The sequence below is a fragment of the Danio aesculapii genome, chromosome 9 (assembly GCF_903798145.1).
Source record: "Danio aesculapii chromosome 9, fDanAes4.1, whole genome shotgun sequence".
Taxonomy (NCBI): Eukaryota; Metazoa; Chordata; class Actinopteri; order Cypriniformes; family Danionidae; genus Danio; species Danio aesculapii.
The window spans coordinates 10,236,116-10,263,346 of NC_079443.1; the positions used below are offsets into that span (position 1 = coordinate 10,236,116).

The 27,231-nt window shown below is 35.5% G+C and overlaps 1 protein-coding gene across 1 annotated transcript in view; it reads right to left on the reverse strand.

Moving 5' to 3' along the window:
* col4a1 (collagen, type IV, alpha 1) overlaps positions 1–27,231 on the reverse strand; it is a 107,352-nt gene that overhangs the window by 18,604 nt on the left and 61,517 nt on the right. Inside the window, exons 2-39 of the mRNA XM_056464757.1 lie at positions 25,236–25,295; positions 21,911–22,000; positions 21,585–21,629; positions 20,865–20,909; positions 20,692–20,754; positions 20,496–20,549; positions 20,309–20,335; positions 19,194–19,271; positions 19,012–19,074; positions 18,867–18,902; positions 18,608–18,646; positions 15,204–15,296; positions 15,070–15,105; positions 14,770–14,829; positions 10,166–10,201; positions 9,992–10,036; positions 9,874–9,906; positions 9,683–9,743; positions 9,555–9,590; positions 9,305–9,451; positions 8,495–8,572; positions 8,328–8,411; positions 8,170–8,240; positions 7,832–8,023; positions 7,517–7,685; positions 7,352–7,444; positions 7,143–7,247; positions 6,344–6,441; positions 6,090–6,240; positions 5,609–5,722; positions 5,353–5,520; positions 5,180–5,269; positions 4,527–4,679; positions 1,886–1,984; positions 1,165–1,254; positions 542–681; positions 327–453; positions 126–206 (exon numbers count right to left, since the gene is read on the reverse strand). Coding sequence (XP_056320732.1) covers positions 126–206; positions 327–453; positions 542–681; positions 1,165–1,254; positions 1,886–1,984; positions 4,527–4,679; positions 5,180–5,269; positions 5,353–5,520; positions 5,609–5,722; positions 6,090–6,240; positions 6,344–6,441; positions 7,143–7,247; positions 7,352–7,444; positions 7,517–7,685; positions 7,832–8,023; positions 8,170–8,240; positions 8,328–8,411; positions 8,495–8,572; positions 9,305–9,451; positions 9,555–9,590; positions 9,683–9,743; positions 9,874–9,906; positions 9,992–10,036; positions 10,166–10,201; positions 14,770–14,829; positions 15,070–15,105; positions 15,204–15,296; positions 18,608–18,646; positions 18,867–18,902; positions 19,012–19,074; positions 19,194–19,271; positions 20,309–20,335; positions 20,496–20,549; positions 20,692–20,754; positions 20,865–20,909; positions 21,585–21,629; positions 21,911–22,000; positions 25,236–25,295 — 3,250 coding nt within the window. The remainder of the gene's footprint in view (positions 1–125; positions 207–326; positions 454–541; positions 682–1,164; positions 1,255–1,885; positions 1,985–4,526; positions 4,680–5,179; positions 5,270–5,352; positions 5,521–5,608; positions 5,723–6,089; positions 6,241–6,343; positions 6,442–7,142; positions 7,248–7,351; positions 7,445–7,516; positions 7,686–7,831; positions 8,024–8,169; positions 8,241–8,327; positions 8,412–8,494; positions 8,573–9,304; positions 9,452–9,554; positions 9,591–9,682; positions 9,744–9,873; positions 9,907–9,991; positions 10,037–10,165; positions 10,202–14,769; positions 14,830–15,069; positions 15,106–15,203; positions 15,297–18,607; positions 18,647–18,866; positions 18,903–19,011; positions 19,075–19,193; positions 19,272–20,308; positions 20,336–20,495; positions 20,550–20,691; positions 20,755–20,864; positions 20,910–21,584; positions 21,630–21,910; positions 22,001–25,235; positions 25,296–27,231) is intronic.

A 27,231-nucleotide genomic window follows, 5' to 3' on the forward strand; every position in this document is an offset into this window, starting at 1 on the left:
CATCAAATGTGTAGTACAGTATGTGACTTTTCTGAAGCTTACGGTGATGGATCCCTAGAGCCACTTGTTTTGAATTTGTAAGAAGGGTTCTACTTTTAGCAGAAACTGCATTAAAATAGATTTACCTGGACGTCCTGGAGTCCCAGGTTCTCCTGGGGACCCTGGCAACCCTCCAACACCTTTCTCACCAGGCTTCCCTGGACTGCCTGCCCAGGATACAATACGGTTTGTACATTATAGTTCATTCAAACAAAGCACTGTATTACAGAAGAGTGAATTAATAACACATGCTGTGTAGTATGTATAAGTCACTGTAATGATCTTGCCTGGGTAACCAATCGATCCTTGGTCTCCTTTATGTCCTTGAGTTCCAGGAGTTCCTGGCATACCCATTGTACCCTTTTGTCCCTTCTCTCCAGGCTCGCCAGGGAATCCAGGGGAGCCTATATTTCCCTTTAAATTTGAAATAAAAAGTACATTCCTTCACATTTTTAAAGTGCAGATTTTTACTTGATTCTTTTACTCATGCAACAATACAAACCTTTGTGCCAGGGGGACCGGGTATTCCTATTCCTGGTTCACCGGGATCTCCTTTATCTCCTTTGGAGCCATCAGTCCCCTTAAAACCATGGTGACCCGGTGAACCACCAACACCTTTAACACCCTTTGGACCCATTGAACCTAAAAAAAAAATTAAATTAGAAAGGTTCTGTTTACACTTAGTATTAATGTGTGTTTTTAGTAATCCAATCTCAAGTGGTCTTCAAAGACTTGATACCATTTTTGCCTGGTGTTAACATTTTGTGTTTGGATTTCATTTTCGAGTCCCTTTTCTCTTCATTTCAATTCATCTTGCTCTATATTATGGTCAACATTAGTCATGCACATACTATTGGATGAATAAATCCATGTTTTTTTATTTTTTATTTTAAAGTAAGCAAGAAAAAGAGCAAATGAAAATAAAGTAGATGGTAACTACGATTTTAATCATAATCTGCATGTTTTATTTCAACTCAACAAATTATGAATACCTTGTTTTGGTCTTCTTTCTCACAATATTTCCCACAATATGTATGCATTTAACCAGATCACAGTAATAGTTAAGAAAATTACATAAATAACATTATAGGTATTATCTGTTCCGTCATTCAAAAACCTGGGTACCTGGGTATCCCATGTCTCCTCTAGGACCTGTGTCTCCAGGTTCTCCAGTGCTTCCTGGCTTTCCAATGATTCCAGGGTCTCCTTTATCACCTGCAATGCATAAATTATAGTAATCAAATTGCTTGTACAGTTGAATTATTAGCCCCCCAGAATTTTTTGCCCCCCTGTTTATTTTTCCCCAATTTCTGTTTAACAGAGAGAAGATTTTTTTTCAATGCATATATAAACATAATAGATTTAATAACTCATTTCTAATAACTGATTTGTTGTATCTTAGCCATCATGACAGTAAATAATAAGTTAGGGCAAGTTAGGGTAATTAGACAAGTTATTGTATAATGATGGTTTGTCCTGTAGACTATTGAAAAAAATATATAGTTTAAATAGGCAAATAATTTTAACCTTAAAATGGTTTTTAAAAAAATTAAAAACTGCTTTTATTCTAGCCGAAATAAAACAAATAAGACTTTCTCCAGAAGGAAAAAATATTATCAGACATACTGTGAAAATTTCCTTGCTCTGTTAAACATCATTTGGGAAATATTTAAAAAAGAAAAAAAATTCAAAGGGGGGCTAATAATTCTGACTTCAACTGTATGTTCCCATAATAATAACTATAATAATAATTATTTATATATAATTATTACTATAAAATTATCAAATAAAGATGATTAATATCCATCTATTTTTTTAACTTCATTTGATTGCTTTAGGGACAAACCTGGCTGTCCAGGTGACCCTGGCATCCCATCTTTTCCTGGCATACCAGGGTCACCAGATGTTCCAGGAAACCCCTTTTCTCCAGTAGGACCAGGATCACCTGCAAAACAAAGTTAAAACACAAAGTCTAATGAGCTTATTTTTAGAGCCCCAACAAGCCTGTGAAATTGAATGTGCTCAGGTTCATAAATGATTAAGGCGTTCAACTTCAAGACTTTAACTTACAGAACAAACTGTAGACAGATTGTCTTAAGCATAATGACACATTTTTTAATTTTCAGGGCATGCTCCCACTAGGTACATTTGCCTTGAACCTTGCAGAAGTACAACTGTCCCCCCTCCACTCTAGTCCCTGCTTTAGTTGGATGCAGTGACACGCAGTCAAATATTTTGCAGAACAGATCCACAATGGTCACACTTTATTTTGATGGTCCATTTGTTGAATTAAATTTACATTGCATTTACATGCCACCTACTTTTCATTGGATTACAAGTAGACTGTTAGGTTAGGGTTAGTGTAAGTTGGCATGTACTTGCACAGTTTCTAATAGTCAGTTAAATGTCTGTTAAAGGAGCAGATATTAAGCAGACAGTCTACTAATACTCAAATGGACCATCAAAATGATCAAAAGTGTTACCTGATTAGTGAATCCATATGAAACAGTCCCCTAAAAGTGATGTTGCCTCTTCAGTTTTGCATTCAGGCACGCTTTGCGCTCACACTACAAGTGTACTCGGCCTGAGCCCAACCAATCCACACTCTGACACACCTCTTTCAACCAGGCCATGGCCAGCCAACTTAACCGTGCCTGGGCCCGATTCGGAGCACTCACACTTGAAAAACGAACTGGGAAACGCGCCTGGGCATGATACCCTTAGTCTCTAATGTTCAAATGTCCATTGTTTTAATCACTTGATTGTGTTCTTGTCCACAAAAAGAAAGGCCAAAATGTCTTTAGAAGAAAGAAAGCAGTAGAATCAAGGACAGACATCTGAAGATGGCAGTTGTAGATTGCAAATGGGTATTTTTCTGATTAAGTAAGTTGTTAGTACAGCAAATTCAAAAAGATACTACCCAATATAATCATTTGTAAACCGTTCTCAGTAGGTTTATAACAGAGGTGTTATATGCATTATTACATTTCACAATTTTATACTGTATAATGTGAAAATGTAAACTTTTTATGTTTTGGAAGTGGTATTTGCTAATTTAAAATAAATAAAATATATTTTGTGTTTATTTTAGGCAATCTTACGGTGGCCGGGAAGTGCAAAACAACATTACAAAGTGTGAAACCCCTTTACGAAGCTCAAGACAAATTTCCATTTTGGAAAACATTTTTACCTATGATAAGACACATTTATATAGGAAAAACAATTTTACCAGGGATGAAAAAAATGTACATTTTAGAAAAAAAAAATTTTACAAGACGCAAAACACTTTTACCAGTCCCGAAAACAAATTTACAATAACAGATTCTTTACGGAAAGTGAATGTACCACACACCGGAAGTGACGCGGTCAAAAGTGTTGTTGTCGGAAGTGAGCAATTAATGTCAGATTGGCAGATTTGTCACTTTTTCACAGCAACAACACATGCCCATACCAAATAAATATTCTTATTACTTGGTGTCAGTGTGATTGTAAATATTATTTTTTTCTTTAATATTTGTGTGGCAGAACAGTATATAACCTAAATTAATGTAAAGGAATAATTATAATTTACATGTCATCAACCGGATTCGAATCCAAGTCAAAAAGTTCAGCATGAGTATCAATCTACCTATTTAACTGAGCTATTCAGGACTACATGTTGAGGTAGGTTTTGATATCTTTATCAGTCAACATATGTCATGCTTAGGTAGTGGATGTTAAGTTGTTTTCATATACTTGCGTTTACATGTTTCTACATACTCTCACACTAATATTTTCTCAGAATAGCTCTAAATGACTAAACGATGTTTTATCGCAGTTGGTCAAACCATGATTTTTATAGTCGTAGACTTATGTTAACCTGTGTCTACAAAGTCACAAACAAGCTGATATTTTCCAGTGTGTGGTACATTCGCTTTCCGTAAAGAATCTGTCATTGTAAATTTGTTTCAGGACTGGTAAAAGTGTTTTGCGTCTTGTTATTTTTTTTTTCTAAAATGTAAATTTCTTTCGTCCATGGTAAAATAGTTTTTTTCCTATATAATTGTGCCTTATGATTGGTCTTGAGCTCTGTAAATGTGTTTCACATTTTGTTGTTTTGCACTTCCTGGCCACCGTAGAATCTAAAGCAAAAGGTAGGTACTGTACAGAGTTGTACAAAGTTACACTTGCTTGATTTTACATTATGTCAAGAAAATTTATTGTTTATTGTAGTAGAAAGCCGAAAATTGATTGGATTGTAAACAAAATAATCAAATGTTTTATTGTTGTATGAAAAAAAATTATATTAGATTTTTAAAAATGATTTGTATACACAAGCGGTTTATTCCGCTGTGGCGACCCAACCATCCAAAGAGACTAAGCCGAAAAGAAAATGAATGAAGGATTTGTATACACGAAAAGATACTTTGCAAAGTTGAGAAAAGTATAAATATCCTTTTGCAATAGCATACAATTTTTTATTCTAAATTTATGTTTGCTTTCTGTACCTCTGTCTCCTATGTCTCCTTTATCCCCTTTCATGTGCTCCATGTCCACATCACTCATATTTCCAGGTGGCCCCTGTAGACCCGGCTCTCCTCTCTCACCCTTGGTGCCTAAATCACCAAAGACTCCTCTGATCCCAGGCACACCTGGGTCACCTAAAAGAGGCACAACAATGTCATTAAAAATGCCATGACACTGTATTAAGAGAGTATACACAACAGTTTCTTTTTCAATCCAAATAATAGCAATTGTAGGGTGTCATGATGGCACAGTGGGTAGCACGATCGCCTCACAGCAAGAAGGTCACTGGTTCTAGCTCCGGCTGGGTCAGTTGGCATTTCTGTGTGGAGTTTGCATGTTTTCCTCGTGTTTACATGGGATTCGTCGGGTTGCACCAGTTTCCCTGACAGTCCAAAGACAGTATAGGTGAATTGAATAAACTAGATTGGCCGTAGTGTATGTGTGTGAATGCAAGAGTGTATGGGTAATTCCCAGTGTTGGGTTGCGGCTGGAAGGGCATCCGCTGCATAAAACATATGCTGGATAAGTTGCCGGTTCCTTTCGCTGTGGCGACCCCTCATTAATAAAGGGACTAAGCCGAAAAGAAAATGAATGAATGAATAATAGCAATTGTTTCTATTGTGTGTTCACATACCCTTTTGCCCAGGATCTCCAGGGTTTCCAACTAAACCATGAAATCCAGGTGGTCCTGCTATTCCCATGATGCCCATTTCTCCTTTTGGGCCTGAAAAACAAATTCAAATATGAATCGTTTTAAGCAAAAAAAAAAAAAAAGAGGCTTTATTAGATGGCAAGAAGGACACTCACCACGTTCACCAGGAAAGCCATCTTTTCCAGGAACTCCTGGTTGCCCAGGCAAACCTTTTGATCCTGGTAGACCTGGAACACCAGGGCTACCTCTGTCTCCTGGAGGGCCAGGCATGTCCAAACCAGGTAGTCCTTGATAACCCTTATCACCCTTTATTCCAGTCTGACCTGGGACATCACCAAGAATTGTCACAAACTATATAAAATGTGAACATCAAGGCATGTTAGTGTATGTTAGTTAATAGAAACATCTCACCAGTGGGTCCAGGGCCTCCAGGTGGCCCCATTGGTCCAGGAGCTCCAGGTTCTCCAAGTCCTGGAGGACCTGGTGGCCCAAGTGCACCATGGACACCAGGTGGTCCAGGGTTACCTGCGAAAGTAACACAATTAATCAAGCTATTATAGCACCTCTAATAACCCCCTACATTTTTGTCATTAATCAAACACAGTCCTATAATAATAATAATAATAATAATAATAATAATACTAATAATAATAATAATAATAATAATAAGGTTTGTACTAATCCTGCAATACTCATCTAACAAATAATTAAAGTGGAAAAGCAGATGCTCTGTCAGAACTGCGCAAAAACGAAACTGCACATAATTGGTTGAAACAACATCATTTTCTTTTCAATGTCCAAACTATTAGCAAATTACCCGCTAAAAGAACAGTATGCACATCTGGTAATAATCTATTCAAAAGTATTATGACAAACCATCATATAACTCTACCTTTAAGTCCTTGAGGTCCAGGTGGCCCAGTATGTCCTTCTGTTCCAGGAACCCCTGGCATTCCAGTATTACCCTTTTCCCCTGGAAATCCTGGCACTCCAGGTTGACCTGTAGTACCCTTAGGACCAGGAAGACCCCTGCCAGGTTCACCCTGCACATAATATGGCTCATAATCAATAATCAAAGTCAAATAATTTCTAATTTCTATAAAAAAGAGCTATACTTGAATATCTGAATGACATCCACCATCATACTTTTTGACCAGGTGTTCCTGCGCGACCAGGCAAGCCATCCTGACCTGGTTCACCAGACTCTCCTGGAATTCCACTCGGTCCTGGAATCCCAGAGTACCCTAGCAGAGGAAGAGATTATCAGTTAGAAAGACATCTAGATAAATGATAAAATTTAAACATTATGACACACATTTATCCAAAGTAATTTCCACAACAATCAGCAACACTAAAAGTTAAAATGTGCATTTGCCAGAACATAAAGAATCAGTTATTTGTTTATTTTATAGGGTCTACTGAAAACACATTCAACTATGAAGCAGAGTTTGCAGAAATGGACAGAACACCAAAGGATCACACTCAATGAGGCACCTCAGTAAGTCATTAGTATGCCATAAACTAATCTGGTGTGTCTGGTTGTCTGAACTGTCTTCCCTTGTATATATTCATTCTCAACTAGGGGCTTAGTTGGGGTGTCCAAAAATGCAGCATTGACTGACATGGAGAGCTACAATCAACATCATCATGCTTTTACATCATGGAGGGAACCCACTCTCAGAAGCATTCATAAACTCCTATTACTTGCTGAACTGGTGCAATATTTACTAATCAAACAAACCAAGGTTTAATTGTTAGTATTAAGAATTTTCTCAGGTTACAGTTTAAAAAAAAATTGTGTCAAATGCTGATTATTCAGACTGTCCCACCTCAGTGACATCATTGATATCAATCTATTATCAGCAGTGATATCAGTTTAAAAGGTACAGTTGCATTTCCTCTTTATTCATAAACAGACTGCTGTAGTTTGGCATTTGCAGTTTACCCTTTGGCCCTGGGGGTCCTGGAAGTCCAATTCCTGGCAGTCCAGGGTCACCTTTTTCTCCAGGGAATCCTGGAACCCCACGTTCACCTGGAAATCCTCTATCACCTGGGCAACAAAGTGTAAGAGACATCAACACAACGAACTCTGCCTTGTAGAATTGATTGCAGTAACTGTGAATGATGACATATAAACATATCCTTTGACTGTACCTTGAAGACCAGGTCTACCACTCTCTCCACGAGGCCCTGGGGCACCCTGAGGCCCAGGTAAACTTATGACTTTACCAGCTTCACCTTTAGCTCCTACAGAAAAAATGAGGGATTAGGGCTTTACTAAAAAACAGAAAACCTCTGAATAAACTTTAAACCACTGACCTTGTAGTCCTGGCCTTCCTTGTGCACCAGGGAATCCTGCAGAGCCCTTATCTCCAGGTTGACCTGGCCGACCTATACCTGGTTCACCTGGGGGACCTCTCTCACCTGGAGGGCCAGGAACTCCAAAATCTCCATCTGGGCCACGATCACCCTTAATTCCAAATGTAGCCTAAACATAGAAAATATCATAAAAATATCAGACATTCCAAAGAATAATAAAATATTGCAGAAGAGACCACAGGACTAGTATGAGTAAGTAATTAGCATGAGAAGTATGCAATTTTTGGTGTCAAATGTCTTAGGGTTAGTACTTACAGGCTCTCCCTTGGTTCCAGGATGTCCTGGTCGTCCATCCTTTCCTGGGAGCCCATCAACTCCCGGGAATCCTCTGTCTCCAGTAGTACCAGGTAAGCCCTTATCTCCCTTCAGCCCAGGAGCCACAAATATATCACCAGGTTCACCTTGAGCACCAGGTTTACCCATTAAACCTGGAGCACCATTAAAACCCTACATAATACACAAAAAACATGCAAAATAGGGAATTGTAAGATTCCAAAGAGTTTACAGTATACCTACATTTATATTATGCACAGAGCAAATTTGTATCTATACTAAATTCTAGGTTGTTAAATTACAACGGAAAATGAACTTACAGCATTTCCAGCTGGCCCACTGGGTCCTGGCAAACCCTTCTCGCCTTTAATACCTGCTGGTCCAGGAAAACCTGAAATAAAAAAATCCAATATTATGCATAATCTAAGAAAAAACAAACAAACTATACTAAAACAAAACCTTGCTCATTGCTTCTTACCTTGCAGACCCTTTGGACCTTGAGGACCGGGCAAACCAGGGGGGCCAAAACCATTGCACTCTGTGCATGTTTCGCCTTGATCACCTGTATGTGCAGAACAATTCAGAAGTGATTTAGAGGAATCAAAACTACAGTGAGCAAATGAATGACCTGAATGTCTCTCTCACCTTTCTGTCCCACCTCTCCTTGCAATCCTGGAGGTCCCGGAGGGCCTGGAGCTCCTTTTGTAGCATCACATTTTTCATCTAAAATAATAACAGTGTCACTCTGAACTTAATAATAAATGGAACAGCACAAGCCTCTTCACACATGCTGCTGTTTGCTTTGCACTTACAAACAAAACTATGAAAAGTTGATATAATAATAATAATTCCTTACATTTATATAGCGCTTTTCTAGACACTCAAAACGCTTTACACAATAGTGGGAATCTCCTCATCCACCACCAGTGTGCAGCATCCAATTGGATGACGCGACAGCAGATATATTGCACCAGATGGCACTGTTTGTCTCAATCTCCACTGATTAGTGGAGAGGAGACAGAGTGATGAAGCCAATTATGATATGGGATGGTTAGGAGGCCATGATGGACAGAGGCCAGTAGGCAAATTTGGCCAGAATGCCGGGGTTAAACCCCTACTCCTTTTCGGAGGACATCCTGGGATTTTTAATGACCACAGAAAGTCAGGACCTCGGTTTAACGTCTCATCCGAAAAATGGCACTCACTATGCAGTTTAGAGTCCCCTTCACTATACTGGGGTGTTGTGAAACAAACAGAGCGCAGGTTAAGAGCCCCATGCTGGTCTCACTAACACCACTTCCAGCAGCAACCTAGCTTTCCCAAGTGGTCTCCCATTCAGGTACTGACCGGGCGCAGCCCTGCTTAGCTTTAGTGGGCGACCATGTGAGAGTTGCAGAGAGCTAGCTGCCGGATATCAAAACCTGACATGATCATTTGTGTTTATTATGTTCTTACTGATAGGTCCTGGCGGTCCGGGTGGGCCAGGTTGCCCATCAGTTCCTTTGGGACCTGGAAAAGAGAGTCCATCGGCTCCTTTATCTCCTTTCTTGCCAATCTCTCCAGGGAAGCCAGGTATTCCAGGAGGACCCTCGATATATCTGCCTGCAGTCAACCATGATGCATGATCATAAGGGAAAGAATCATTATTGTGAACTACTGTACTACAAAATGCTAACCTAATCCTATCAAAGAGTTTTTCTCTCACCTGGGGGACCAGGAACTCCTGGCTCTCCAGGAAAACCTGATACATGTAAAAGCAGATGAACAGACAAAGAGACTGAGCAATCTGACAAAGACAACCACATACTGACAAAGAAATTATACAGACATCACCTGTTTCTCCTTCTGCTCCAGGGAGGCCAGGAGGGCCAGGAGGGCCAGGAGAACCAGCACCCTGTAAGTTAATTATTATAATTTGCTTCCACCAGTCTATAACATTGTTCTAAGTGCATGAGGTATTGAAGCAGTATATGACTTATTATCTTTCAGTACAGTTTTAGATGATAGATTTAGATTACACATACATATCCTGGTGGTCCTCTTTCTCCTTTGTCACCCTGAACATTGAACAGAAATTGTAAATAAAATAAATTAAATAGATCAAATCATCTCTCATGACCATAAAAAGATGAAATTTCTTACCTTGAAGCCATCAAACCCAGGATTACCAGGGAAGCCGATTTCCCCCTATTATAAAAGTATTCAAAAACAATACGTGTGACCAAAGTATTTAAAAAAAAATAAAAAACTACAAGTAGCTAGCACTGTACTTGATCATGAGATCTGAAATTTTTATCCATCATCAACATACTCTACCTTTTCTCCACTTTGTCCATCTTTCCCTGGTTTCCCCTTTGAAAAAAATGAGATATATAATAAACTGAAGCTCAGATTTTCAACAGCCATTTCTAATACAAAAAAATCAGATGCTAATACAAGTGATCAGATATTTTTACTTACACGCAAGGCCAATATGCTAATCGAATAATCTCAAATCATTCTGTAGAACATAATTATCACTATAGACTTGTTTCAAACAGCTCAAGTGCTGCTGCATGATGTTTCCTATGATATTTCATTGCATTCAATGTTAGCTTCCCATTACAGAAGTCAATGTTAGCTTCCCATTACAGAAGTCAAGCTAAAACTAATAAGCATTCATTAAACACTTTATAAATCTATATAAATCATGTAGAAAATAAGTTGTCATTCATCATTCACCCCATCTTATTATTAAATTAATGCGTGAAACAAACCTAAACCTTCAGACGTCCCTAATTTTCAAACTATACAATAAAGCAAAAGTAAAATAAACCAAATACTAAATATACATTTTTTTAATTCGACTTTTATTTTGACTTAATATCCTGATGATACAAATAAAGGTGTTAGAAAAGACATTGCATCAGTGACACAAGAAAGAATAACAAAATTTGTACCCAATAAAACATGCGCCAAAACTTTGAGGGCCATAACCGCTGCACAATTTAGCTTCAACTTTAATTAAACACACCTATTCAAACTAATAATGTCCTTATTTGAAGTCTATGGTAAAGTCGCGGTCACAATGCACTTTTTGTCCCATAGACATCCTTTAAACCAACCCAGACTCATTCTGAAACCGTACCTCTATATACATTTCTGGAGAGTGCCAAATATGTCCCAGGAGCTACATTTTTTTGCAGTTTTTTTTTGTTGCGAATCCACTAGAGGCCGTTGTGTACGCTTTTTGAGATTTCAAATTTCTCTCGTGAGTGCCATTTGCGCCTGCTGTTCTCGCGTAAATCCACTGTCAATTGGCTGTTTGACAGACCGAATGACTGACTGACCGATCGACTGACCCACCCTCCTCCTTCCCTAAACCCAACCAATAGTGATTTCAAAAGCACAGATTGACCCACCCACCCACATCCCTAAACCCAACTGACAGTTTTAAAAAGCAATCCAGAAAAAGAAAAGCCCTTGTCTGATTTTTAACACGTTTTCAGATTTTACCACATTCTCACCCTGTTATTTACTTGTTTAATTTACTTATTTAATTTACTTTAATCTGTTTTTGTCCATATGGAAGTAAGTGGTCAGCTGGTAAGCGCAAAAAGGAATGGCGTCATTCCACCCCATATTGTTCATTTTAAAAACAAATTGCAGCCATGCGCACTTCTGGCTACATAATTTCTGATCTCCAGAAGTGTATATACGGCTTAGCTTTCAGAATGAGCCTATGTTGGTTTCAACGCTTGTGAATGCGTTAGACCAGAAACGTAAGCTCATGCGACAAGTTTTACAATTCGCTGCATTGGAAAGTTCAAGCTTGGTGAGCTCTGACCTGCGAAATCTCATCCAAACGAAGATCAACACATGACCTCTCTGGACAGAAATTTTAAGTTGGAGTCACGTCCAGTCTTGGTTAAGGTATGTTGTCTTAAAAACATATATGCTACATTTTATTCAGGAAGTTGCTGGTTTTCCCAAGAAGTACGGAATCTGAGCCTTATATTGTATATATCTATGATATTATTATTGGTTATTATTCGCCGCTAGATGGCGCTGAATGGATCGCAACGTTTCTTTCTGTAGACTGTAACTTAGTCATGAAGAAGTCAACCTTGAACCTGGACGAGAGCAAAGCAGAAGATTTCTATATGGCTATATCATCTTTTATCATGGTTTTATATTATGGTTTATTTTTTGTTTGTTTGTTCATCGTAAGTTGCGCTGGACAGAGCGAGCTTTGGACCTCCTTGATAATCTTGTTGAAAAAGGTAAGAAAACAACAGCTCTGTATTTTGTAATATTTACATGATGTAAAAATGCACCGATACACACACTTAAGCAATATCATATATTGTAAAGGTGTCTTTATGTCACCATATTTCCTAAAATCAAATTATACATTTGCATTTATTCTGCTCTGAACAGCACCGGTAGTGTGTAAAGACACAAATGCCTCTTTCAAAAGTGTTTCTGTGCCTTATTTGATTGTGAATTGTGTATTAGACTCTGTATCAGGCATGAGGCCACAGGTAAGTACAGATGACTGATATAGAGTCTAAGCACAGTTCAGAACTTCACTCCTGGAACATTTGACCAAATAAATTGAGATATTACAGACATTAACTTATTTATATTAATTATTGCTTTATGAAAATTTACTGACAGGTTTCAGTTATTTCAGTAGAAATCTGGGATCAAGAGTTTGACTCTTTTGCAAGTTTCTGAGCATGAGAATTAAGCACACTGATAACCATCAGTGCACAATTGACCATGTAAAATAGACTTTATTTGCCCACCAAATTTGCAAATGTGATGCACCATAACAACTCACATAAATGACTAATCCTGCAGCTAAAAGTGCGCATTATCATAGTTTTTTTTTTCTCTCTATCTGTTTAAGGTACCCCTGGAGATGACCACTTGCAGCCTTCCATTTATCTTTTCTCCGTTGCTAAACTGGGTAAGTACATGATTTTTTTGTTATTTGGTCCTGCATACATGTGCAAATCAACAATTAAAAATGTCTGTTTTAAGGTTGGAGCGAACATCATTTGGCATATGGAGGAGTAGGTAACTAAACCATTCTTGGTCCACAGTGAAATTCCATAGCATTTTTTCCCTCTGTTACAGTCGGTGGGGACGATCAAGTTTTTGATTTGCTTTGTCTTTTAAGTTATCATTTGTGGTCAGCAGAAATAAGAAAATTCATCAACAACTTGAGGGTGAGTAAATGATGAATACACCCAAAAATCGGTGAAACACCCATACACTCATTCAGCAACAGAGGCGAATTCATCATGTCCTGGAGCTGGGTCAATTGGCATTGCTGTGTGGAGTTTGCATGTCCCTCACAGTCCAAACACATGCAGTTTAGGTAAATTTATTTTTTTATAAATTTTTTGTGTGAAATATCCCTTTAATTATTCCAGTGTACTGTTTGTATGGCATGGATTTAAGTGCTGTTTTTGTGTATTTATTTTTAGATTGCTCAGGACGGGTATTTTTTACCCACACACCAAAGATAAACTTTTTGAGGTTTGGGGAGATGCATCACTGTGGATTCTCTCTCTGAGAAAATCCTGCATAACAGCTCTGTTTTAATCCCAATTTGTAGCATTTCACCTTTAATATGATGGGCTTGTTTTTAGTTTAATTATTGTGTATTTTCTGTTTGATATAAAGACAGCCTTGGAGATCCCGCTTTGGAGATGGTGCTTTAACAACTCTGTAAGCTATCCTTTCTTCACTGCCATACAGATTGTGCCGCAAGATGGTTCGGCCCTCATACCAGGAGGCAAAACAAGAATTTGTTGATTTGCGACCTCTAGGTGCATTATTTATGACAATAAATGTTGGACATTATTTAATTCATGTGTGTATACTTGTATTTCGTTCAGTACTTAGAGGAGGAGGAGCAACAGAGACAGAACCCTCTTGTCCTGCTGCTTGGGGATGAACTAAACTGCTCTCAGGCGTTTGTTATTGTGGGAGGAGTGGCACTAATTTCATGGATTTAAATAAAGCATTGCCAAAGTATTAAAAGCTGTGTTTTTTATTTACATATAAAGATGACTACTACTACTATAATAATAATAATAATAATAATAATAATAATAATAATAATAATAATAATTCATTATTATATAGTGGTTAAGCCACTTTTTGGCAAAATAACCCAACAAATTATTTATTTTTGTAACCCAGATTGTTGGGTTAACCTTAACAACCCAATGGATTGGGTTAAAATAATTATTATTAACCCAACTATTTTAAGGAAGTACCATAGAAACTTTTTAAGAGACATTTAAGAGAAAAAGCTGACAAACTGAAGATTGCATATATTGTTTAGATCAGAGATGCCCAAACTAGGGCGAACGGGCCAAAGTTGGTCCATGGTAACTTTTGATTTGGCCCACCATACCATCTGAGAATGGTTTAGAGACATTATATATGTTATATTATAACATTATATTTGTTTGTTTTATTGTTAAGCTACAGAAAAACTGAAATCTGAAATTAAATGTTTTAATGAAAATGGTGTAAATTAATCAGATTTCGTTTTAAATGCACATAAGATGGATAGAGGACAATGCAGAGACTTTGGTGAGCAAATTAAGGCAAAGGCATTGAACAGCATAGAACTTGTGTTATAAATGTGATTGTTTATGTTTTTATTGCATTAAGTTAGAATTAAAAAAAGTTATACTGCATTAGTTAATATGATCCAAAGTGATGATTTCTATTTATTTTATAATATTATGAAATGAATTCGGAAATTACCCATGGCAATTTTAATGTTAAATAATTTAGTGTTCATCTTCGATCGACAGCTATCAATGATATTTGGTTTTTGGCTCTAAATACAAAAAAATGTGGGCACCAAATTTAGATAAACATGCAGGTGTGTTCTTGTAAATGTCACTTACTATTGGCCCTGGTGGTCCTGGTTCACCTTTTATTCCATGCTGATGTGCTGTACAAGAACCCTTGGTGCAAAAACAAAACGAATTGTTATTCCTATACCTTAAAATTATTAGACAAAGATTAAAACGGCAGAATCACTAGAGACCAGATATGCATACACAATATATACTAATTACGTAAAATAATTATACATGTCTGTTATGTTGGATTTTAATATTAAATATTACTACTAATTTCTATAAAACACTAAACTATTTGTGTTTGTTTATAGCTATTTGTATTTGTTTATGTGTGCCACTTACTTCGTCTCCTTTGTCTCCTTTAGTGCCTATCTCACCCTAGAAAACATGAAGACATATGGAATACTCAGCAATGTAACGCTATCTCAAGCCACGCACAAAAATGAATTCATTTTACAAAAAATTTAATGACGTACCGGTGGTCCAGGAAGATAATGTGTTGTGGCAGGGCCTTCGTATTCCTCTGACCTTCCTGGTGGACCTGGGGGGCCGGTTAAACCTCTTTGTCCCTGATAAGAGGAGCCAGGAATAATTATTAAAATTATTGAGATCTGAACCAGGAAATGTGACTGTTGCGATGACGCAACATTGGAAAAATTACAATAATTTGCAAATAGTTTATATCAGTGTTTCTCAACCACTATCCTGGAGAGTCCACCAGCTCTGCACATTTTCCATGTCTCCTTAACCAAACACACCTGATTTAGATCATCACCTGAGACTGAAAGACTTGTAATGAGTGTGACAGGCAAAGGAGACATCCAAAGTGATGGTGGTCCTCCAGGAGCATGGTTGGGAAAACACTGGTTTATGTCATGTAGTCAACTTCTAGTCATGTTCAAAACTGAGAAGCACACAAATATAACTCTAGTACACTGACTTTTCCTAGATTTGCGTGCAATTCATTCCAACATTGTTATTTCACAAATTACAAAACACAAAAGAGTTTTAAATATTTATACTTCGATGGTCATACTGGTCAAATTGGCCACATGCATTTTAGTGTCCACTATTTTTTTTCTGTGGCTTTGAATGTGCATGACTCTGTTGCCTAGCATCGTTCTGCTAAAAAAAAAATTACTTTCTTATAAAAAACAAAAACAAAACATAACTTCACACGTCTTTCAAACTTTCACAAAACACATTTTCAATTTAGACGAAAAAAAAAACCTTTGCTCTCCCACGTCTAGTAATTTGTACACAAATACAAGCTATATTACACAAATTTAGGGTAATAACTTCACAAAATATGACAACAGAAAAAGATTCATTTTAAAATCTTTTTGAATATAAGCTTTGAACATGAATATGTTAATTAAAAATTAAATATTAATTTGGTACAGTTGTATATGAATGGTGAGAATGAATATTGCGATTCTAGTAGTTATCTAGTTCTGGTATGAAACAGTATCAGAGAAATACTTTTCTTTCATTATTGATTTTTATAATGAGAAAAGTCCATTCGGGGGAAAAAACTGCACATATGCAAATAAGAATGTTAACCTGGTGTTTATATAATGATACAGTGTGAAAGTATATCAGGCAGGATTAACATTTAAAGGTGCCTTATGTAAGTTTGGCACCCAGTGGTTGAACTAGGTATTGCACACCTGGTTCAAAACACATGCAAGCACAGGTTGCCAGATTGGCGACACCAACAGCATTGTGCCTGACAAACGACGGCACACGACAGAAGAAATATTTTCATATTAAATAAAAGTTTTTGTCCTACCGACACCTGAAATTTATATTTTAGAAATGGCTTCTGTTTCTTGCAGCTGAACAACAGGACAAACTGACAATGATAACCACAGGTACACCTCAAGTGCTTTATTCAAAAGCTAATAATATTTAAACTGAATTAAATTGAATTTGAAATGTGTTACATTACTTTTGAGTTACTTTTATGTTACTTTTGCTTATCTGGCTGAGGCTGGATCTCTTTCAAACCTTCCAGACAATCCCCTTTTTCTTTTCTTTGATGCATTCAAAATAATGAGAATATTTCCATCGCACAAATGTAAGAGTCTGGCCTGCCATCTAGTTATGTGTCTGCTCCCGATTTCTCTCACTGAGTGCGGGATTCAATGTTCATTTTAATTCAACAATTTATTTTTAAAGCTAATTAATTAAACCATTAGTTATTTTAGAAATGGCTTCTGTTTCTTGCAGCTGAACAACAGGACAAACTGACAATGATAACCTCAGGTACACCTCAAGTGCTTTATTCAATGTTAAATGCTAATAATATTTAAATGTTTAAATGCCATTTTATATGACATTTATTGCCATACTACTAAAAAGCAGCAGCAGATAGTTCACCTCAGATCTTGAAAACAAAATAAACCGTTTGAAAGTAAACTTTAGAACTGTGACCCCGGGGCAAGCCAACACATATCTGTGATTTAGCATGTACATTTACTAATGGTCAAGATGTTTAATATGTATTAATTTGATTACAAACCGTACAATTTGTTAGATTGCAGTAAGTGCACTATTCAGAACTTCTGAATGACTGTATGTAAATTTCTGTCATGTTTGGTCTGGTGCAAACAGCCTAATTGTAATCGGGTTACATAGTAACCTGCTCACCTACCGTTTACATTTGTAATGTTTATATTATTTGCTAATTAATAACCACTTCATGTGGAACTCTGAATCTGCATCTTATTTCGGAGTCTGCTACTATCCAACGGAGGTTGCATTTTCAGTCGCAAACATATACTTTGAGTGCCTTTGTGACTGAATGAATCACATCAAGGCAACCCAGGGTGCTGAAATATAATTGGCTAAACTGGCATTGGGTGGGTTAAATGACCAAAACAAAGACAGATGTTCCAGCATGTCACTCACATTTTCAAACCAGAATATCTTACTTCAGCATTGTTTTTTTAGATAAACAAGAATGTTCACTTAGCATGTTTCTTAAATATCTGCAAACATATTATGGTATTTTTGTGCTTTAGAAGAGTGAAAAACTTACAGCACCTTTAACCCTAGGTAAACTATGAGCAGTATGAGACATTGAGCAACATAACATTGTATTCTGTTTATCTGGGGATTATAATAACTTAGGGTTTTATTTTTATTATTTTGAGTATTATTTTGTTTATATTGCATTTTTAGGGAAAGTTACTTTAGAAAGTAATGCATTACAATATTGAGTTACTTCCCAAAAAAGTAACTAGTTGCATCGATGGATTTGCTCTTCAGTGTTTGGACTTCCAGCGGTATAAATTAAACCACATTAAACTGAACTAAACTGAAATTCAACTCTGAAAACTGGACTGACAGTTTCAATTGACTAAAACTTCTATGTTAAGCTGCTTTGACACAATCTACATTATAAAAGTACTAAATAAACATGAATGGAAATTGATTGAATTAAATTGAATTTGTAATGTGTTACATTACTTTTGAGTTACTTTTGCATTACTTTTGCTAATCTGGCTGAGGCTGGATCTCTTTCAGAACTTCCAGACAATCCCCTTTTTCTTTTCTTTGATGCATTCAAAATAATGAGTATATTTCCATCGCACAAATGTAAGAGTCTGGCCTGCCATCTAGTTTTGTGTCTGTTCCCGATTTCTCTCATTGAGTGCGGAATTCAATGTTCATTTTAATTCAACAATTTATTTTTAAAGCTAATTAATTAAACCATGAAGTAACTCGCATTACATTTTTTAAAAAGCACCTCATGCATTACTTTACTCATTACTCAGAAAAGTAATATTATTATGTAACTTATTAATTGTAATGCATTACCCCAACACTGGTATATTACTAGTGCTACGATACTGTAAGAAAATCTTGAACTCACCTTTTCTCCTTTCTCACCAATAAATGTCAGCTTGTCACCCTACAAAACATCAGGTAAGACAGCCACTAGTTATAAGGTAAGACAAACACTAGCCACTATTAACTTTTAGAGACTGAACTTAAACACTACAAACTGAACTACACTGTTCCTATTTACTGTGACCTTTTATGTTAAGCTGCTTTGACACAATCTACATTGTATAAGCGCTATACAAATAAAGGTGAATTGAATTGAATTGAGACCAAACACAAACACTTACCGGCTCTCCTTTTTGTCCAGGATCACCTGGTCTTCCCTTAAAGCAAAATGGCATAATAATGTGAGATCCAAGATAGAGTTTACTAGTGTTTGTTGATTGTGCATTAAGCTGTTATATGTTTCAGAGATTTGAGCTTAAGACTCACCGGAGGTCCAAAAGGTCCAGGTGGACCAACCGGCCCTTGTTGTCCAGGATTACCTTTTTGACCCTAAAATTAGAAAAGAGAAAAAAGTAATGTTTGGAAACAGTGAAGCACGCTAAAGCGTATAACACAATATGTTCAAAAAGAAAACACCAAGAAATGCATTAAATAAAAAATATGCTTACTGGGAAACCGTGTTGTCCTGGCAAGCCTCTGTCTCCTTTTAGAGGGATGGGTAATCCAATAACACCACCTGGATCACCCTATGAGAGTGAAATTTAGTACACACACAATTTTCGTTCAGTTAGTTGATAGAGGATCTCAACACTTTATATAAAGTTTTCAATTGGTTAACAATAGATCGCTAATAATGAGCAGTGAATATGCTTTTTGGGCAAACCTTTGCTCAATTTATGCCTACTGATCCAATCAGAATGCTGATTGAAGGTGAACATTTAGTCTGGGATGTTTTGATGTCTACTTTTGACCACTTCCATAGATAATCAATTCAGATTTAATTTTATTGGTATATATAACTGTGCTCTTTATATATAATATTTTATTAATATTACCATACTGCAATTAACATAATTTTGTAAAAGCAACTATACAGTGAAACATTTTGTTGTTTCAACTTAAAAAAATTGAATTAAATTTTAAGTTTACTTCACTTAAATAGTGATATATAATGGATATAAGTGGATTTATTTCATTCAATAATTTCATTCAATTTCGTCCTATCTACTGTAGTATTGTGAAAAGGCAAAGCTAAACATCTATTGTTTAAGCACCACCCAGCGGTCAAAAGTTGCAGGCGCACTTACTACTGCCGCGGCAATAGCAAGCACGGCGGCAGAGAGAACATATTGAAGTGTTAAAATCTGTAAGTTATGTCAACACATTTAATCCAGATAATTTAACTTAACATTAAAATATTAAGTTGTGATAAATACTTGGTGCATATAATTTATAGTGATTTACAATGACCATGTTTGGTTTAGGGATCTTTCATGCTCCATTTGCTTTAAGTTCACTATTTAAAGAAAATTTATATTATTAGAATGTTGGTATAGTGTACGTTTCTATACTTAATTGTATGCAAAATATATATATTTTATAGCACAGAAAAAGGAACACCACAGCCGCCTTTCTCTATAGTCATGTAGGAGAGATTTGTTTCAAATGTACACATATCTACAGTACATTTAGGGTGAACATCAGTGGTAGAATCACTGTCATGTATTAGCTTTAATGCCTTATTGCTTTGGAATGTAGAACAACTTTAGAACAGGTTCCATACCTTTCCTCCCTTAATACCTGGTATACCCTGTGAAAGATTCAGAAAGACATTTGTGAAGTTGGGAATCTGTTGATGGACTGGATTAGCACCTAATATCAAATTATATGTACAATTTTATGTAATTACACAAAATAAATGTGATATAAATGGGAAATATTAGAGGCACATGATTTAAAATGAGTCATACCGGTGGTCCCAGCAATCCCGTAATACCTGGGATCCCATCAAAACCTCGCTCCCCCTGCAAAGCACAAATAAATACTCTATTCAGCCACACTGAAGTTTTTATGATTAACTGAAGACACAGAATGATTATCCCACATGGATCATGTTAATTGTGGATGGACTAGCAAGTTCATAGCTCTCAAAAACGCCCTTTGCACCTTTGTTCCATTACAGCCTGGGATTCCTTGAGGTCCAGGAGCTCCTTCTAGACCAGGAAGACCCTGTGGATTTTCGTAATAATAACAGAAAATTGATATTATAATGGTTTCTCCAGAAATTCACTGTATTTATGAATGGCAATAAATTTTCTTTAAAAACAAAGTCAACTTACTGGAATTCCTGGGCGTCCTGGGAAACCAGCTTGACCAGGTTGGCCCTACAACACATTTACAGTATAGTGTAATAAATGCTAATTTACAGTGTGTTATTACAGTTTTTCTCTGTCGCATTGGTGCCTTTATCAAATCATCATTAGTATTTGCAAAGAATTAAGTGCATTTTTCAAAAGCTCTTCATACAAACAGCACCACACAATGCATGCAACTTACTCAAAATGTGTAGTTCTGTCTAGTTCTCATTAAATGAATGAAATTCTCAACTTGTTCACCTCCACATCATCTAACTTGTGTATTTATTAAATGCTGCAAAGTTGCAATTGCTTAAGTACTGTATATTCATGCAGTTGATACAAGTTGTACATTGTGTCATTATAAGTTTTTAGTCATCAAATGCTAAATGGTTCATTAAGTTGCCAACTGTCAAGCTTATTTCAATTAGACCTTTTGTTTTGCTTTTAGTTTTTTGTGGGTGAATCTTGACTTTCACTAATGAAAATAATGCAGATCAACCAATAACTGAATAATAAACCAGTTCTCCTAAATTGCTCAAATGTGCATCTGATGAACCTTTTCGGTAAGCACTTACAGAAAGCAACAAAAGAGTTGCAAATCCTGAGAGTGAGAGTAAACATCCAGGAAAGAAACAGACAGACAGACAGACAGACAGACAGACAGACAGACAGACAGACAGACAAACATGTGTGGGCACTTACTCTGCTTCCTTTAATTCCTGGTGCTCCTGTCTCCCCTTTGTCTCCCTGGTAAAAAAAACATGTATATATATATATATATATATATATATATATATATATATATATATATATATATATATATATATATATATATATATATATATATATATATATATATATATATATATATATATATAAAGATAAAAAACACCACAATTCTTTGCTTTTGCTAATTAGTATTTTCTAACTAACTATTTAATTGTGTAAAGAGAAAGAGGAAAAGATATATAGATTCTTTAAAGAACTTAAGGATGTGTTCAGAATAAGTGAAATGTACAAAACTTTACCTTTGGCCCCATTGACCCTGGAGGGCCCTCGTGACCTTGCATTCCAGGAAACCCAACAAGGCCCATCAAACCAGGGAGCCCAACCTCACCCTAATGTGGAAAAACAAAAGGTCATAATTTAAGTTGAGTTTCATCTTCTCCTTTTTTTTTCTTTTCATTCATTTTACATTTACTTATATTTAGATCACACTTAACAAAAATAATGTTTCATTATTTAAGCAATGGATTAATGTACAATTAATGTACACAAAATAAAGCTCAACTTGGCAAAAACTACCACCTAGATGTACATTATCTGAACTACTTGCCATAAAAGTAAGCAATTAGGCACAACACATTGATCTCAGTGGTAATAATTCATCAACCCTTTAATTAAACGTAAAGCTTACAGAAACAAAAATATACCAATGCAGCCTACACTATATTTATTCCGTCACAAGATGGCGCCAAAAGATGGCGCCAAACAATAAAAAAGAGCATCTTGAAATAATCACAAAAACATGGATATGAATGCATTCACAACAGTCAAGATGATTTGTAGTACCCAGATGAGCCTGTGTTATAGGTTCCAGTGGTTGTTATTTGGGAATAGCATACATTACAATGTTGTGATGAACCAATCAGAGATAAGTATCCTAGAGTGCTGTTTGTCTCCTCTAAAGTGCTGTTTGTCTCCTCTAAACCAATAGATGATACAAAAGCTTGCCACAGCATTTTCCTTAACATCATTGCTTGATGCCCCTGGAAATGTGATTATTTTTTAAATTTTATATGCTATTTTATATGCTTTTTTTTATTTATTTTTTTTTATATAGATTTTTGTTTTGTTTTGTTTGAAGCAATTCAATCCAGATTTTTGAAGAATATGAAGATCATGTAAATGTATGATATTGGTAAAAAGTCCCCCTGCTGTTGGGACTAAATGTGCTTTTTTGAAGATAATAAAAAGCTGTCTGAATTGTATATTTATCAACAGGATATGGTTACAACTAGAAGGTGAATATCATTTAGTACGCTTGGATGATCAGTTTAGAGATAATCACTAAACAGTATTTACTTAAAAAAATGAATAAACCCATGAATAAAAAAATATGACTTCAACTAATGAATGAAAAGTGAATAACACTAAAAAACAAAAAGTTAAGGTAAATTAAACCATTTGAGGAAACCGATTGCAACAAACTATTTAAGTCCAAAAACAAATCCTAATGAGTACTGTGAACTTAATCCATTTGAGTGAATGAAGCAATTTGAGCACAGTAAACCCAATAAATGAAGAGAACTCAAACCAGCTGAGTACTGTAAAACCCAATAAGTAAAGTCAACTCAAGCCGTTTGAGGAAACCGATTGCTACAAACCATTTGAGTAAAAAAAAAAACGAATCTATATGAGTACTGTAAACATTTAAGTTGAGGTAATGAGGTACTTAACTCATTACTTTCAACACTGTGTTCAAAACTCTTTTCAAATGAGTAGAATTAACTTTCAGTCAATTCTGAGTTAACTGCACTCATTTCATTTGATAAAGTTGACTGTTGGGTTAAATAGTGCAGTAAATAAACTATATGAACAACAAAATGTTAAGTCACATGTCATTTTTTTTTTACAATGAATTAATAAAGAAACCATTCTATTTAAGAACATATTAATACAATTATATAATATAATACATTTATTGTTACTGTAAAGCTTATTGTAAATTATTTGACCTCTTTTAGCTTTCGACATTTTTAGATTTTCATTTTTTCCAGTATTTATAACAATATCTATGACTATGCGAGAAAAGGAGATCACTTGCTAATTATTTTTCTTTCATGTGTGTATTAGGATTGAATTTGAGTAAAGTGATATTAATTGTTTTATTTATAAAGAAGAGATTATATGTTTTCCACATTTCAAACAAAATAATTCATTCATTCATTCATTCATTCATTTATGAATGTTGACATCTTTAAACAGACATCTTTTCTCTTCATTAACCATACAGAGCACCTGCAGATCAGCTACTGGCATTTGAAGCAGCCAATGAAGTATTGTAGGAATCACTACCGTAGTACTGATTTTTATGTTGTTTGTCTTATTTTCTTGGCATCAACATCAGCAGTTCATCTAAAAATTCTATTAACTGTGCAGTTTACTCATTCTCCCAAGATTTGTTCAGTTCTTCTTTAACTGGAAGAGTCTCAGTTTGCATTCCCACCTGCACCACTGAGACTGTGAATGATTATGTGCTAAAGCTTCTCATCCTGTTCTTAAGAATTGATATTTTATTCCATCTCATTTCTTAAGCAAAGATGCTGATTCCAAATTGTACACTATGCTGCCATTACATATTAGTATTGACAACCTGCTTAATCAGTTTTCTGTTCTGATCTCAAGCTTAGGAAAATAACTGAGAGAGCATCCATCTGAGGCTGTATTTTTAATATGTCATCATGTAGACTTCTTACAAAGTATTTTACAGTATTTTAAAAATACAAAAATACAAAACACAAGTATTTTGATACAAAATATTAAGCCATTTTCATAAACCCTATCAAATACAAATTACACAATACTATTTTGTATTTAAAATACGTATTTGAAATACATGTATCATAAATACTGCCCATCCCTGGATGCACTGGGATGCTGTTTTTAACATTTCAGTGTTTACGAATAGATAACATACATAAAAAAAAACACGAGTAATCTTGACAAAGTATCAGTTTATCATTTTTTTACATCACTTTTTTGGTTTTGAGCATTATAAACTCTAGATGATGGATAGTAAAGTCCAAAGTGTCTTCTTTACAAAGATGCATGAACTGTGAATGTAGACAAAATTATTTAGCAACTGTTACTGTTTTAGTTAGAAAATGCCTCTGACGGTGATTGAAAGAAGGACACTGATATAGTCTCAAAAAACCTTTTGCAAAAATCTTATTTTGCATGTTATCTTCATCAAATTTGAAATTTTAACTCATGAGGCAGTTGGCTTTCAATACATAACTTTTCTAGGTTATTACATTAATGTTTTCCTGTGTTTGTATATGGAAAAACAAATATTGAACACAATTTTATCATCACTTCATAATGTATAACTTTTATATTTTTGAGCATGGAGATTTCTAGATAGACCATAGTAAAGCTCAGAGTGTCTTTTTTCCAATGATACCTAATTTATGTTTGCAGCTCACTGGCGTCAAGAACTGTTACTATTTAAAGTTAGATAGGTGTAAATGCCCAAAAGTGAGTGTAACTAGCAGTTTAATTAATATCTTAATTAATCTTAAATGATGCAACATAGGTAATATGGCAGGAAGTAGAAGAAAACATGCCCACCTTTGCCCCTTTAACACCGCTGCAGTCACAACCACCACATGAGGACCCTGAGCATCCACCCTGAAAGAAGAAGATGAAAAATTCTGTCAACACTAGGAGGCAGTAAATACATGATAAAGGCATTTGAAATGGGTTTATGGAGGACGGAGACTCAAGGGTGGCAATGAAGGGAAAATTCTGGTAAAATCTACACATGGCTTGGAATTAAACAGAAAAATTATGATAGCGTAAATAAATCAACATCATTTCAGACATGTAAGCATGTAAAAATGCTAAAAGAAGAAAGTGACATGATTTCAGCATGTTGAACAGTTCCACATTTGTGCTCACATTTGTCTAATTTTTACAGTAGTTTACTCCAGGTCAGTTAGGAGAAATGTGTTTAATATGTGCAGGATCTGAAACAGACACATAAGCTAAAAGTTTTCGGAAGAGAGATTTAATATTTTACTAAAACATAGATCCAAGTTGCTTTTTGTTGCGCCTCAATTGAAACTGCACTTTAACTTAATTTGAGTTGAACAATGTGTTGATAACACAAACTGCTACTGAATGCTCACAATGAAACTTATCTTCGTTTTCAATACTTTGACAGTAAATCAGCTGCTTTCAAAAATAAAAGTTTATCTTTTTAACAATCAACAATGAATGGTCTAACGCAAAACAATAAGCTAATGTAAACTGCGCATGTAGCTTCACATCAAGCAGTGGGAGTGAAAAGTAAACAAACACACAATTGTAGACTCATGTAGTGTTGGAAAGTCCAACAAATCATTCTAGCATAGACCTTTAACAGGCAAAATTATTAATCCCTCCTGTGAAATTTGAATCCTTTTTCAAATATATCCCAAGCAATGTTTAACGAATCAAGGAACGTTTTTACGGTAATTTCTATAATATTTTATATCTTATTTATTTTAGTTTGGCTGGAATAATAGCATTTTATTATGCTTTCTAAGGTCAATTTTATACAATGACTTTCCTAATTAGGCTAAATTGCCTGTTTAACCTATTTAAGTCTTTAAATTGCATGTTAAGGTTAATACTAATATCTAGCAAAATAACTACTGCAGTGAGATACTATATGTACACTACCTGACAAAAGTCTTGTCACCTATCCATGTTATAGGGACAACAAATAATAGCTTGACTTCTAGTTGATCATTTGCATCAGAAGTGGCTTATATGAAAGGCAAAGGCCTCTAGATTACGATTATTTGACCAAAATAAAATATGATCATGCCTTGATTTTTATTTATTTAATTAGGACAGTAAGGTCTGACTTTGCTTAGACAAAAGTCTTATCACTTAACATAAATAGTGTACAGTATAGAATATAAAGTCATGGTGCAGTGGAAACAGAATTAATATTGTGTATGACTCCCATGAGCTTGGACAACTGCATCCATACATCTCTGCAATGACTCAAATAACTTAAAGTCATCTGGAATGGCAAAGAAAGTGTTCTTGCAGGACTCCCAGAGTTCATCAAGATTCTTTGGATTCATCTTTTATGCCTCCTGCTTTATCTTACCCCAGACATGCTTAATAATGTTCATTACCGGTGACTGGGCTGGCCAATCCTGAAGCACCTTGACCTTTTTTGCTTAAAATTATTGTTGAAAAAAGTGTTGAAAAAAATATCTTGTAAATATGTAAGATGATTAGCAGGTTTTATTTAAAAAATACTATGGAAGTCAACAACTACCAATTTTCAGTATTTATTAAAATTTCTACTCTTGTGTTGAATAGGCGAAAGAAACACAGATATATTTGAAACAAGTGGATGATTTTTTTATATTATTTTGGTAGATGTATCCCTTGAAGAATCTCATGTTGTAAAAACATCTATACTAACTCAAGACAATTATTTATAATCTGAATGTTAAATACATTAAACTTTACACTCGCAGAATGCATACTAAATCAGTATCTTTTCCTTTTCTTTCTCTCTCTACACATGCCTATGTTAGCGTGAAGATAAAACAGGCTGTTG